The 12452-nt window shown below is 34.1% G+C and overlaps 1 protein-coding gene across 5 annotated transcripts in view; it reads left to right on the top strand.

Moving 5' to 3' along the window:
* LOC106063092 (mucin-like protein) overlaps positions 1 to 12452 on the top strand; it is a 100596-nt gene that overhangs the window by 75620 nt on the left and 12524 nt on the right. For 4 of the 5 annotated variants that reach the window (XM_056003633.1, XM_056003630.1, XM_056003631.1 and 1 more), the window contains 6 exons: positions 2031 to 2153; positions 4173 to 4295; positions 7085 to 7207; positions 9251 to 9357; positions 11242 to 11303; positions 11436 to 11611. In XM_056003633.1, the coding sequence (XP_055859608.1) occupies positions 2031 to 2153; positions 4173 to 4295; positions 7085 to 7207; positions 9251 to 9357; positions 11242 to 11303; positions 11436 to 11611 (714 nt within the window). The remainder of the gene's footprint in view (positions 1 to 2030; positions 2154 to 4172; positions 4296 to 7084; positions 7208 to 9250; positions 9358 to 11241; positions 11304 to 11435; positions 11612 to 12452) is intronic. The other variant, XM_056003632.1, reaches the window with a different exon arrangement.

The raw sequence follows: 12452 nt of genomic DNA on the forward strand, positions 1-12452 counted from the left end.
GCACCACACCTTGGCCTTTGATGATAAGTTATCAGCGGCATGATCATTATTATTCTAATCGCACTTCTATCTCTCAAATGATTTCCACTACTTGCACCACACCTTGGCCTTTGATGATAAGTTATCAGCGGCATGATCATTATTATTCTAATCGCACTTCTATCTCTCAAATGATTTCCACTACTTGCACCACACCTTGGCCTTTGATGATAAGTTATCAGCGGCATGATCATAATTATTGTAATAGCACTTCTATCTCTCAAATTATTTTTTACTACTTCCACCAAACCTTGGCCTTCGATCCGGAAAATATTATGATATTACAACCCCCACATCCCTTGGAAGCGCTATAGCTAAGTACACACCCAGATTTACAATATAGTATAAGATTTCTCATTAAGAAAACAAAGTGGAACAGGAAACACTATAAACGCATTAGTAACAAAATGTCAAAAAGCATTTTACATAATCATATTTATATATAAAATATTTAATTGGGGATGAAATGACCGGGGATGAAGTGACCGGGGGATGAAGTGACCAGGGGATGAAGTGACCAGGGGATGAAATGACCGGGGATGAAGTGACCGGGGATGAAGTGACCGGGGATGAAATGACCGGGGATGAAGTGACCGGGGATGAAGTGACCGGGGATGAAGTGACCGGTCACCATCTTATATAGCAAGTATTTAGCTCTCAATAACTAATAAAAACAAGAAAAACAAATCCTGTTTAGACCAATGCATATATCTACTAATAAAAAAATACATCGACTAGATGCTAATTATTGGCCTAAATATAGATCCAGACTTAAGAGACGGTGCACAAAATATTCCTGAACATCATTTTATTAAATTTTGTCATGGATTGAGCCTACATTCGGAAATCCCCGAAGACGTAGCCTGTTCTAGATAAAGATTTTCTAGTCCACTATCCAAATTTAAATTATTGTTTTTATAGTTTAAAAACATATAACTAGAGGTATCCCATGTGTGACCTAATTGCTAGAATTTATTTTCACAAAAACAATACATTAACTATCTGTGTGGTCAACCGTGACACACGGTCAAGTGTTGAGTATCGAGAGTTAGGGGACTTGGGGGAAGTGACGAGTGTGTAAACACGAGAGAGAGAAAGAAAGGTCAGCGAGTGAAGCAGGAGATCTGTACATAACGTTGCCGTGTATATGTGTTTTGTTAAAATGTTCCGCAATTAAAAGACACTTTAAACGTAAAAGGACTTGTTTCTTCACACTATCTAATTTCTGTAAAGATCGCTTTAAGTTTCATTTGTTTCCGTTCCAGGTTCTTCTTTAATTTTCATTTGTTTCCGTTCCATGTTCAACTTTAAGTTTCATTTGTTTCCGTTCCAGGTTCAACTTTAAGTTTCATTTGTTTCTATTCCAGGTTCAACTTTAATTTTCATTTGTTTCTATTCCAGGTTCAACTTTAATTTTCATTTGTTTCCATTCCAGGTTCAACTTTAATTTTCATTTGTTTCTATACCAGGTTCAACTTTAAGTTTCATTTGTTTCTATTCCAGGTTCAACTTTAATTTTCATTTGTTTCTATACCAGGTTCAACTTTAAGTTTCATTTGTTTCTATTCCAGGTTCAACTTTAATTTTCATTTGTTTCTATACCAGGTTCAACTTTAAGTTTCATTTGTTTCTATTCCAGGTTCAACTTTAATTTTCATTTGTTTCTATTCCAGGTTCAACTTTAAGTTTCATTTGTTTCTATTCCAGGTTCAACTTTAAGTTACATTTGTTTCCGTTTTTTCCAAACTTTTTTGCTTGTACTACAAGCTATTTTTTATTGGGCATCATTTCACACATACAGACAAACATACCGTCCTTGACATTGTTTAAAATTAAAAACTTATCATAAAAATTCTTAATCTTCTAAATTTTAGATTCTAAAAAGGAGCCAAATGTAGTATTACTACTAAATAGTCAAATATGTTCCATTATCTATTTACATAATATCGATTCTACAACATTTTGAGTCTCTATCCTAATGGAATAAACAGATCAGAAGTACATGCCTGAATGTCAACAGTGCGAACAGACGTGTAAAGTGAATAATTCCATCGTTCTATGTGGTTGCACAGATAACTATACAGTGGACAACACTGACCCACACAAATGCAAAGGTAATCTTTTTTTTTTACTTTAAAATATATCATTTGCTCTTTAAATTTACGAAAAATGCTATTTTTATCAACAATTTACTACTTTTTACAATAATATTTATTGAAATTGGGTAACGTTAATGGTAGTCCTTTATAATGCAATAAGTCGATGTGAAATGTAATTGGAAAAAGTGTTAGTTATATTCTATTATGTACATTTTTTTGGACTGTTGTGTCCAGTTCTTTACCTTTTGTTCCATTCCAGCTTGTGGTGGTAAAACAACATTGAAAATGCATTTGTATGTATCATAAAACACATTTTACGGCATGGGTCACACGTGACCCAATGGGCTTTTTGGGGATAATTATTACAAAGTCTCAAACTACAAATATAAATCCATGACCCAATGGGCGTCTGGGGTTAAAAAGTCTCAAACTACGAATATACATCTCGTCTCTTAAATGAGAACTCGAATCGGGTATACCCTGTCCTATTTATCGTCTTCACTAATTAAATTTTTCTAACACATACGCACCAGATATAAATGAAAAATAAGGAAATTTTTGCATTAAAAAAAATGTCTTGTTTTTTCGTATCTTCTATTAAGATATTGGTAAATGCTCAGCTAAAAGTCACATGTGTAGTCAGATATGTACAAACCGAATCCATGCCAATTGTTCGTGTGCCAATTGTTCGCGTGCCAATTGTTCGTGTGCCAATTGTTCGCGTGCCAATTGTTCGTGTGCCAATTGTTCGCGTGCCAATTGTTGGTGTGCCAATTGTTCGTGTGCCAATTGCCTCATACTTTAAATCAATGAAAGATCAATAATTCAGAATAACCCTAACCCTAACCCTCTACTTGCACCACACCTTGGCCTTTGATGATAAGTTATCAAAGGCCCTGTCATAATTATTCTAATCATGCTATTATGGTTCAACAAAAGAACAAGCCAATTAGAATTTGTAGCAATGGGGGGGGGGGGGGTATTGATACAATGAGCTGATCGCACTGTGTTACACCAATCCTAGTGACGCAGAAAATATTAATTAGAAATAAATGTTGTTTTTTTTTTGTTGACTTGTAGGTAAATTTGTTTTACAACATGACTGATTCACGTATATGTTCATGTTGTTTTTTGTATCATCTTAAAAGACTGTAGCAGCTTCATCCCTAGGGGGTGTGGGGATGAGAACCGCACCGGGTGACATCCACCAGGGGGCGACACCCAAGTACAAGCACTTGTGCTTATGCAGACAACTTTTTTTTTTTGAAAGGCTTAAGCTATGCACCCACTCTCACAAAATATAACTTTGACATGTTTATTATCATATTTTTAGGGTATATTCCGAAATAGCAAATGTGTCACCCAGTGTGTATTATACGTATATATGTTTCAAAAATAACCTTGTTCTACTACAGTAAAAGAAAGAGTAAAGGTCTCCTTTCATGCGATCTATAAGGCAGATGATGATCTATTTCTGTGACCCACGATTAACGAGGGTGTCATTGTGGTCAGCACATCAAAAAATATAAAACCAGATAAAAATTTTCACTGGCATATAAGAAAGCAGCTGGCAGCGGATTCCCTTTGAAAGGGACAGCTGGAAAACTGTCACAAAGGTCGCGGGACACACAAGTGAGACTCAAGAAGGACCTTTGCCGAAGACAGGTGCAGATGCAGATGCCCAGATTGTTCCCTATGTAGTGTGGAGTGTGAAAGCAATATTTTTTGAATGAGAAAATACGGTTGTATCTACCTTTATGCCTATGTATTCTATATAGGATTAGTAATCAAGTAAAAATAACATTATTTAAAATACTTATGAAAATAATTAAATAACATGACTTATTGCAAATTTTAAGCAGTGCCTTTATTATTTTTATCGAGAATAACTCTAGCAACAAAATCAATTCAAAGGGTTCTCTTTAAAGCAAACATTTCAATGTGGTTTGAGCTCTCATTCTAAAGCCAATGTTAATATTCGTAATTTGAGTTTTAAAAAAATAAATGTGTTCTAATTTCGTATCTTCTACATAGATATCGATGAATGTTTGACTAAGAGTCACAACTGCAGTCAGCTATGTACTAACCAAGTTGGCTACTATACATGTTCTTGTAGTGAAGGTTACAAACTAGGTGCAGATAATAAAACATGTGAAGGTAATGCAATGTCTCTGTATATATCTTATACTATAAAGTAGAAAGTAAGGCGTATGTATGTGTGTATGTCCCGCGTTGAAATCAAAACCGTTTGACCAATCTTGATAAAACTTGGCAGAAATGTTCCCTGGGTACTAACTTAGACCATAGTGTATGTATTGTAGCCCTAAAACAAACTTAAGACCCTCAAAAAAAAAGTTGATCCTCTATGAAAGTATTATTATTTCATGGATCTAGGTCATGTTTACCATATTTAGATCGAAAGGATCTAGATCTAATTTTTAAAACTACACTTTGCACATATAGTTTTTAACTTTAACACTTGAAAATACAAAATATAGTCTATTGATTTTATTATTTAATAAAATTAACCTTCAAATTTGTGTTTCAAAAGTATTTTTTACATAAATTCGTTCCTTATATCTGCGAATTTAGAAGTCCTGACGTACATTCTTTCATTAGACTTTAGACAAAACCGAAATGTTACATATCTTTCTATTCCTAAGTCTAATTCAACTCTGAGATGATAGAACGTCTCTCCGCAAACACTTCAACATGCTAATTATAGTCCATTCATTACGTATTTTAATCAAATTAACATTCTAATTTGTTTTTCTAAAGCATTTTTTATACATTCATTCGCTATAGCTGCGAAGCTTTTTGACATACAATTTAATAGGTCCATTCATGACTCGCGTACATCTACGAAAGGATCTAGATCTAGATATAATTTTTAAAGCTACATTTTGCACAGATAGTTTTTTACTTTGACATATGAAAATGCAAAATATTGTGTATTGATTTTAATTTTTTTAATAAAATTAACCTCCAAATTTGTGTTTCAAAAGCATTTTTACATAAATGTGTTCCTTATATCTGCGAATTTAGACGTCCTGACGTACTTTATAATCCCATTCATTTAACAAATCGGGTAAACCCGTTTTATATCCAATTCATCACTCGCTGCTTTCATTTTCATTGCTAAATTTATCGCTATTCACTTTTCACAAATCGGGTAAATCCGTTTCCATAGTATTTTATATTTGATATGGATATAAACCCATTTTCACAAAACAACTTTTATTTTCGTGTCGAAAACTTGAAAAGAACATTAACTAAGTTTGACATACATCTAAATCCAATCCACTAGACTAGCAATACACAAACTAAGGCCCGGAGACCGCGGGTAATGTCCGGCTAGTATGATATATAAAGCAGAATGTAAGGAGTATGTTTGTATATATGTATGTATGCCCCGAATAGAAATAAAAACCGTTTGACCAATCTTTATAGAATTTGACATGAATGTTCCTAAGATCACTTCGGAGACCGTAGTGTATGTTAAATATCTCTCCGGCAACAAGAAGGCCATAAAAAAATTTAAAAAAAAATGCCTAAATGTATCTTTTAAAAAACAAAACTTTTTAGCCTATTGGTTAAACCCATTTTCATAGTATTTTATATTAGCTATGTAAGGGAACATGGTACAAAATCAGTGATACACAAACTAAGGCCCGCGTCAGTGGTTCATATCCTGCTAGTACTTAATAAAGCATCTATATATATATATAATATTCTTCTTCCCTCTACAGTTTAAACGAGAAGTAAAGGAAAGATCACTCTCTTATTTCTGCGGATAGTCACCCCACGAAAAAAACGGGGGGGGGGGGGGGGGGGAGAGAACACGTTATCACAGCTCGCTACGGTAGGGATTGCTGCGCGCTAGACTGTCAAACCCTGCCCGCTTCCATCCCCCTTCGTCTTGCGGGAGGTTTGGACTAGGAAGTAAACTATCGTCAGCTCTGAAGGATTTCGCGGGGCCAAGTTTGGGTAGGGAAACGGACGATAAGTGAAATTTAAGAGTTTGTATTAGAAAATTAATTCGTCTATGCATTTTATTCATTCTTTATCAAGTACAGAATTACTTTACGAGCCTTGCGTGTAGCAAAGTCATACAGCATATCATAATAATTCTGTTTCCTACATAGATCACGCTCAATAGCAAAAATACCGTTTCAATCTATCTTTGAGAATTGTTGACCTCAAGTAATTCATTATTAGTTTGAGGCGCGAGAAGCTTCTTTCACCTAATTACACAATTACGGCTAATGCATAATGCCGTTTTTATTAATAGCGCGTAGGATTGAAGTTTTCCATATTGAATGACAAAATTGTTTGTATACATTTCCGTATATTTTAAGGACTTTTTCGTATATTTTGCAATTTCGGGAGATTTCCAGGAGCTCAAGATTATTAAAAAGCTGTCAATAAGGTCGCAAGACACACAATACAGGCTCAAGAAGGGCATTTGCTGAAAGCAGCCGCAGACGCAAATGCATAAAATGTTGCCTTTTTATTCTGGAGTGTGAAAGCAATATTTTTAACAGACCATACGGTTCCATTTGCCTTTTAGGCCCTGATTGTATTTATATATGAATATTCATTAAGTAAAAATGCCATAAACAATGCTTAAGAAAATGATTTAATAGCATGACTGGTGTGTGTGTGGGTGGGGGGGGGGGCAAATAGTGCTGTACATTATTTCGAAGGTGGGTTGTCCTACTGTAACTATAAGAATATGGACATAGTAATGATTTAGTTCTCTTGATCTCAGGCTGCAGAAATGCGTTGTACTTCACTATCATGTAGAGAAAAAAATGTATTTGTTCATCTATTTCATTTTCCCTTGTATATATTGATGGTTATATATTTTTTTCTTCTCCATCCCCACATACACAAGATAATGTATGTATACATTAATGTGTTTTAATTTCCTATCTTCTACCTAGATATCGATGAATGTTTAACCAAAACCCACAAATGTAGTCAGCTATGTACTAACCAAGTTGGCTACTATACATGTTCTTGTAGTGAAGGTTACAAACTAGGTGCAGATAATAGGACATGTGAAGGTAATACTATGTCTCTGTATTTATACTTAATCAAGCATACAATATATTGAATTATTTCCTTTATTTACGACATAAATCTATCATTGCTAAAGGAAGCCTTAGTCAGAATTCTTATTATCCTCACGGGTAATAAAGATTATTATAAATTTTATAGAAATTAGTTAATTATTAATATTTGTCCTTTTTTGGCTCTGCCAGGATTGAGCTTCGTTAAAGGAAAACAAACTTCATTGCCATCTACGTAATTCTTAAAAAAAATGAATAATAAATATCAATTTAATGATTAAGTAACGCTTTAAGGTGTAGATGAAATATTTTAATGGATGTTTACAATGTGTGTAGGGTGTGATAATGATGGTATTAGTCCAACTTGATATGAATACCTAATATAGATTTTGGTAATCTAAACAGATCAGATAAACAAAGTATAACAACCAATCCACACCTTGCAATGTCACAATCCAATAATACTGCAACCTTAGACAATTTCAATAGCCACTGTCAGCCGCAACTCTAAGGCCCCCAAATATTTAAGGCCGGCACTGCCTCTATAGAAAATAAAGAATGCACGCTCTAGCACAAGGATCGCGAATAAACTTTTATAACTAACGTAAGTCAATTTAAAAATAAAACTGTTTCGTATTCTAACTAAGAATAAGACAAATCACAAAGACAAATCGAACCCGAACAAACCAAGAAACTCTTAAAGTCTCATTCCAGCGTCCCCTAACACAATCAACAAAGAGAAAACTCTTCACGCCAACACAATTAAGGGCACCAAAAATGTCCGATACTGTATTTTAGACAGTGCGCACTTTACCACAATCCTTGACTGAGGAATTTTCTGGTCTGACCTTTATTAGTATAAATATTATTGAGGGAATCCGAAATCTGCAAAATGCTAAGCATTGGATTATTTTTCCGTCTGATTTGACATCACATTCGAAGCAGTAATGCAATGGAAGAAGAAGCACTAGCTCGAATGTGACCTAGCATAGGGAATAAGAAATGTGCCTTTTCTTCAATGTCTTTCTGAAAATTGTATTACGTTTTGCATTTGTATTAGTATACTATGGTCAACGTTTTAAGCAGTATTGCTACTTTTTCTTGAATTTATTATAAATAAAAAAAAAACTGAATTGTAGCCAGCATCATTACTTTATGCTGGCTTGCTATGTGAATCTATTCAATGTTTTATTTCTCACAAATGTTGGTGTCTATTCTGAAGGGCCTCAGGTCGCTTTCCCATACACCAATCAACGACCGGCAGCTCTCATGACTTCTATTAGATCACCATTCAATATTTCTTGTGGGAGTTAACCTTGTGTTATTTTGTGAACACATCCTTGCCAGCCTCGCCGTGCACTGAACAGGGTGGTTGCTCTGGCATTCTGTTCTTCGAGGACTTCCTGATATTCTTGTGTTTTTTTTTTGTTTCTTGCAACCTTTTTACAAAACTTATAACCGGTCACTCTGTCTGTCTGTCTGGTGAAAAGACTTTAAACGTTATTTCTCGAACACTCATTCTCGTATGAAGTTAGAACTTTGCATTATTATTCCTAGGCATTAGAAATACAGGAATCAATTTTTAAAAAAGCTATTAAATACTAGTAATTTATTTTTATATTTGAAACTAACAAAGAAAATTAATACTTTAGTATTAACAGATATGGCTTAATATCTAGGCTTTAGTCTCCTCAGATAATTATATACGTTATTTTTCCAACACCTATTCTGGGATCAAGTTGAAAATGTACGCCCAAGTCTGGAACTGATTAAAATATTGTGGGAATATCCTGTGGGAGGTTTGGACTAGGAAGTAAATTATCTTCAATTCTTAAAGAACATCCGAAACATATAAAACATTTTACAAATATTTTATATTAAAAATAAATTTAGATATTTTTTTCGATGCCTCAAGTTAAAATGTCAATATTGAACTCTTATCGCTTCTGAGTCGAAATTCACTATTTTGTTTCTCTTTGATTCCATGGGATTTATTTTTTGTTATATTTTTACTTTACTTGTTTCTTTTTTAAACAGAAATTCCTAGTGTCATTACAAAAGTGAATGTAATCTTAACATTTCAATATGAAGGTGATTTTGACTTCAAAGATGAAACTCGAATCAAATCTGACATAAGGTTTCAGGTAATAAAAAAAAACACAAGACAAGTGAAATATGTGCCTTACATTGTATGTCCTAAGTCACAAGAGAAAAGTATCAAATAAATAAACCTTAAAAATATTTCTGTTGTCACTTTGTCAAACCAGCTAGAGTTAAGTTTACCTCCTGTTGCCACCGGAAGTAGTATGATGCCACTGCCAAGTATTTAAAACAATATATTGGATACCTCAGTTTACAGTTTTAACTTTCTGAAGAAAAACCCTTTTTTTCTTTTTAATTTTACCACCATCGTTATATTTAAGAAGTTAGATCTAGATATAATATAATAGCTGGCGTTACTTTTACCAAAACAAATGAAGATAAATGCACAAGATTAACTATTATTTACAAGGACATTTTTAAGTACTCAGGGTTCAATGGAATCACTCAGTGGGTCCGTGAAATCTTAAACTTTATTGGGGGGGGGGGGATTCCCTAAGCAATGTCAGGGTGTCCCAAAAAGTAAAATAATAAAATTATGATCTGTGACAGTGGTTTTCGAAGTTTAATAGGTTAGTAATAATAAGGCTTGACTTCGAGATTTATGAGGAATGCAGCATTTTTCATAACCTACATACTTCGCCACATTTAGCGCAGATATAACTATTTCAATCGGACGTCGATTTAGGTTTTGCTTTCGCCGTCTACGTCTGCCCTCGGCAGTGGATTTTCTTTGTCTCAAATGTGTATCCCGCGGCCTGTATAAGTTACCTCCAACGGCCTCGTTCCAAACAGGCCTGCAGGCAGGCGTCCTTTTCTATGTCGGTTAAAGCAAGTCTTATATATTACTGCATCTCAAAACACTGAGTTTAGTGGAACTCTGACAAAGAAAACAGCCCAGCGACTTTTTTTTCTATACAAACTCAACAGTTTTAAATTAAACAAGAAGATCCTTGAGACATTTTACGGCGCGACTGTACAAAATCTGCTAACATACGGAATAAGTTGTTGGCAAGGCAACGCCTCATCTAAACTGTTGCAACGTCTAGAAAACATCATTAAAAAAGCATCAAAAATTACACTCACAACATTACCACATTTAAAGGAACTTTTTGAACAAACGTGCCTAAGAAAAATCGAAAAAATTTTGGAACCGCTCCATCAGAACTACGTCAGGTCGTCGCGAAGTGGGCGACTGCTGTCAATCAAAACAAGAACAGAGCGATACAAAAACTCGTTCGTACCTCACTCGGTCAGACTCTATCACCGCCACTCATTGATCAGGGAACATGAAATGCACCAAGATACCTGTGTGTAGTCGCTGAATGAACTCTTTATGTTGTCTGTTGTATTTATGTGTATTTTTCTGTTGTGTTGTCTTTATATGAGAAACGAGTCCTTGTAATCACAACAAATTTCCGTAAGGATCAATAAAGCAGTCTTAGTCTTAGTCTAGGCGAGATGACAGTGGAATGGGTGCTTATTTAACTTCTTGTAATATTTATTACTGACTGCAGATTCGGAAAACTATATAATACTTGGTGAAGAACTCATTTTACCAATGAATTAATACTGCTTTGCACGATTTGATAAAGTATTTTTATTTATTTATGTGTTTCATGGCAAAAATTTTTGATAAAATAGACGAAACACAATCAATTTGGAATTTCAAAAATACTTTCAAGAAATTTAGAATATAAAGAACCAAATACACAACTCTTCAAAGTTCTTCTCTTTTTCTTGTATATCCTATTATTAAGCCTAAAACCTTTTCTAAAACATATTTTGTAGTTGTAATTAATTTTTCTTTTTTTTTTTTAAAGGCGGAAAGGATTTAAATTTCATTATTAATTCATTTAAGTAAAATTAATCTAAAAAAAAAACAACAACTACTTAACAGTAAACAGATTCTTTTGACTATTTAACAGGTTTTAACTAAAATGAAAGCACTCAACTCTGATGTTGAGGACGTAAAGGTGATTGCAGTCAGGTACAACTCCATCTGTAGAGCATTTAACTGTTATAGTGTGGACACTTACTGGTTTAGCAGAATAAAGTAACAACACATGTTGTCATAACTATTTCAAATATAAAGTTAAAAAATAAACGCATACATTCGCAGGAAGGGTAGTATTATAGCTGACACTGAAATAACGTTAAAAACAAGAAATAATGATAAGAAGTCATCGTTGGATAATTTGGCCCAAGCCTTGTATCAGGTTGAGACATCTGACGATCCCATCACGATAAACAACATCACTACACGGTTCACTGAAGCCATGATTGAGGACATAAAAGGTAATAACTATTTTTGAATGTTGCACCCAAGTTACAGAGCACTTGCTAGTTCGTTACCAATTACTAGGCCAAATGCAAGATTTGAAATAACAATAATTTAATCACTCTGAAATCTAATGATAACTGTCAATGACATGCTGTCTATCTTGACATTAATTTTGTAGGATGCTTGTAGACATATCAGTCCTAGGCAGCGTGAAGGTCCGGAGACTGGACAAACAACAGTGAACGTGATATACTAGAACGTTTATTTACATACAGTTATTTCCTTGAAAATAATAATATAATAATGAATATAATACATGTAATGAGCTCCATTTAGTCCTGAAATATGCATATATTAAATATACTTTGTACACAACTGTAGATGAGACTCTCTTACTGTTTTATTAAAACGTTTACTGCCTAACTTCACTTGTAAGACGGTAACGTTAGTAAGTCCTCTACTTGCCTTCACAAAACTTATTTCACTTTTTCCACTTACCAACTAAAAATTTAATTATTTGTTACTTGACCAGAAATTAACTGCTTTAGCAACTGACCAGAAACAAACTTGCTGCACGCACAACTGACTAGAAACCTAACCAACTAAACTCTTGATCTCTTATTTGACCTCCTTCCGCTCATTCCTAGCTGGTGTTCACTATTAACACTTTCACGCTCTACATTCACACAATTCACCAAAGTAACAAAAGCTATAAGTTAACTATTTTATGTATTTATATGTGACAATAACCTAACCAGTTAGTAATATATTGAATGACTTCGTGGAGAGCTGAATGCTGAGAAATTGCTGAATCTTTAGCTCGATTGCTCTTAGCTCCTTGCATCTTAGCTCCTG

This window comes from Biomphalaria glabrata, chromosome 11 (genome assembly GCF_947242115.1).
Source record: "Biomphalaria glabrata chromosome 11, xgBioGlab47.1, whole genome shotgun sequence".
In the NCBI taxonomy this organism is placed as follows: Eukaryota; Metazoa; Mollusca; class Gastropoda; family Planorbidae; genus Biomphalaria; species Biomphalaria glabrata.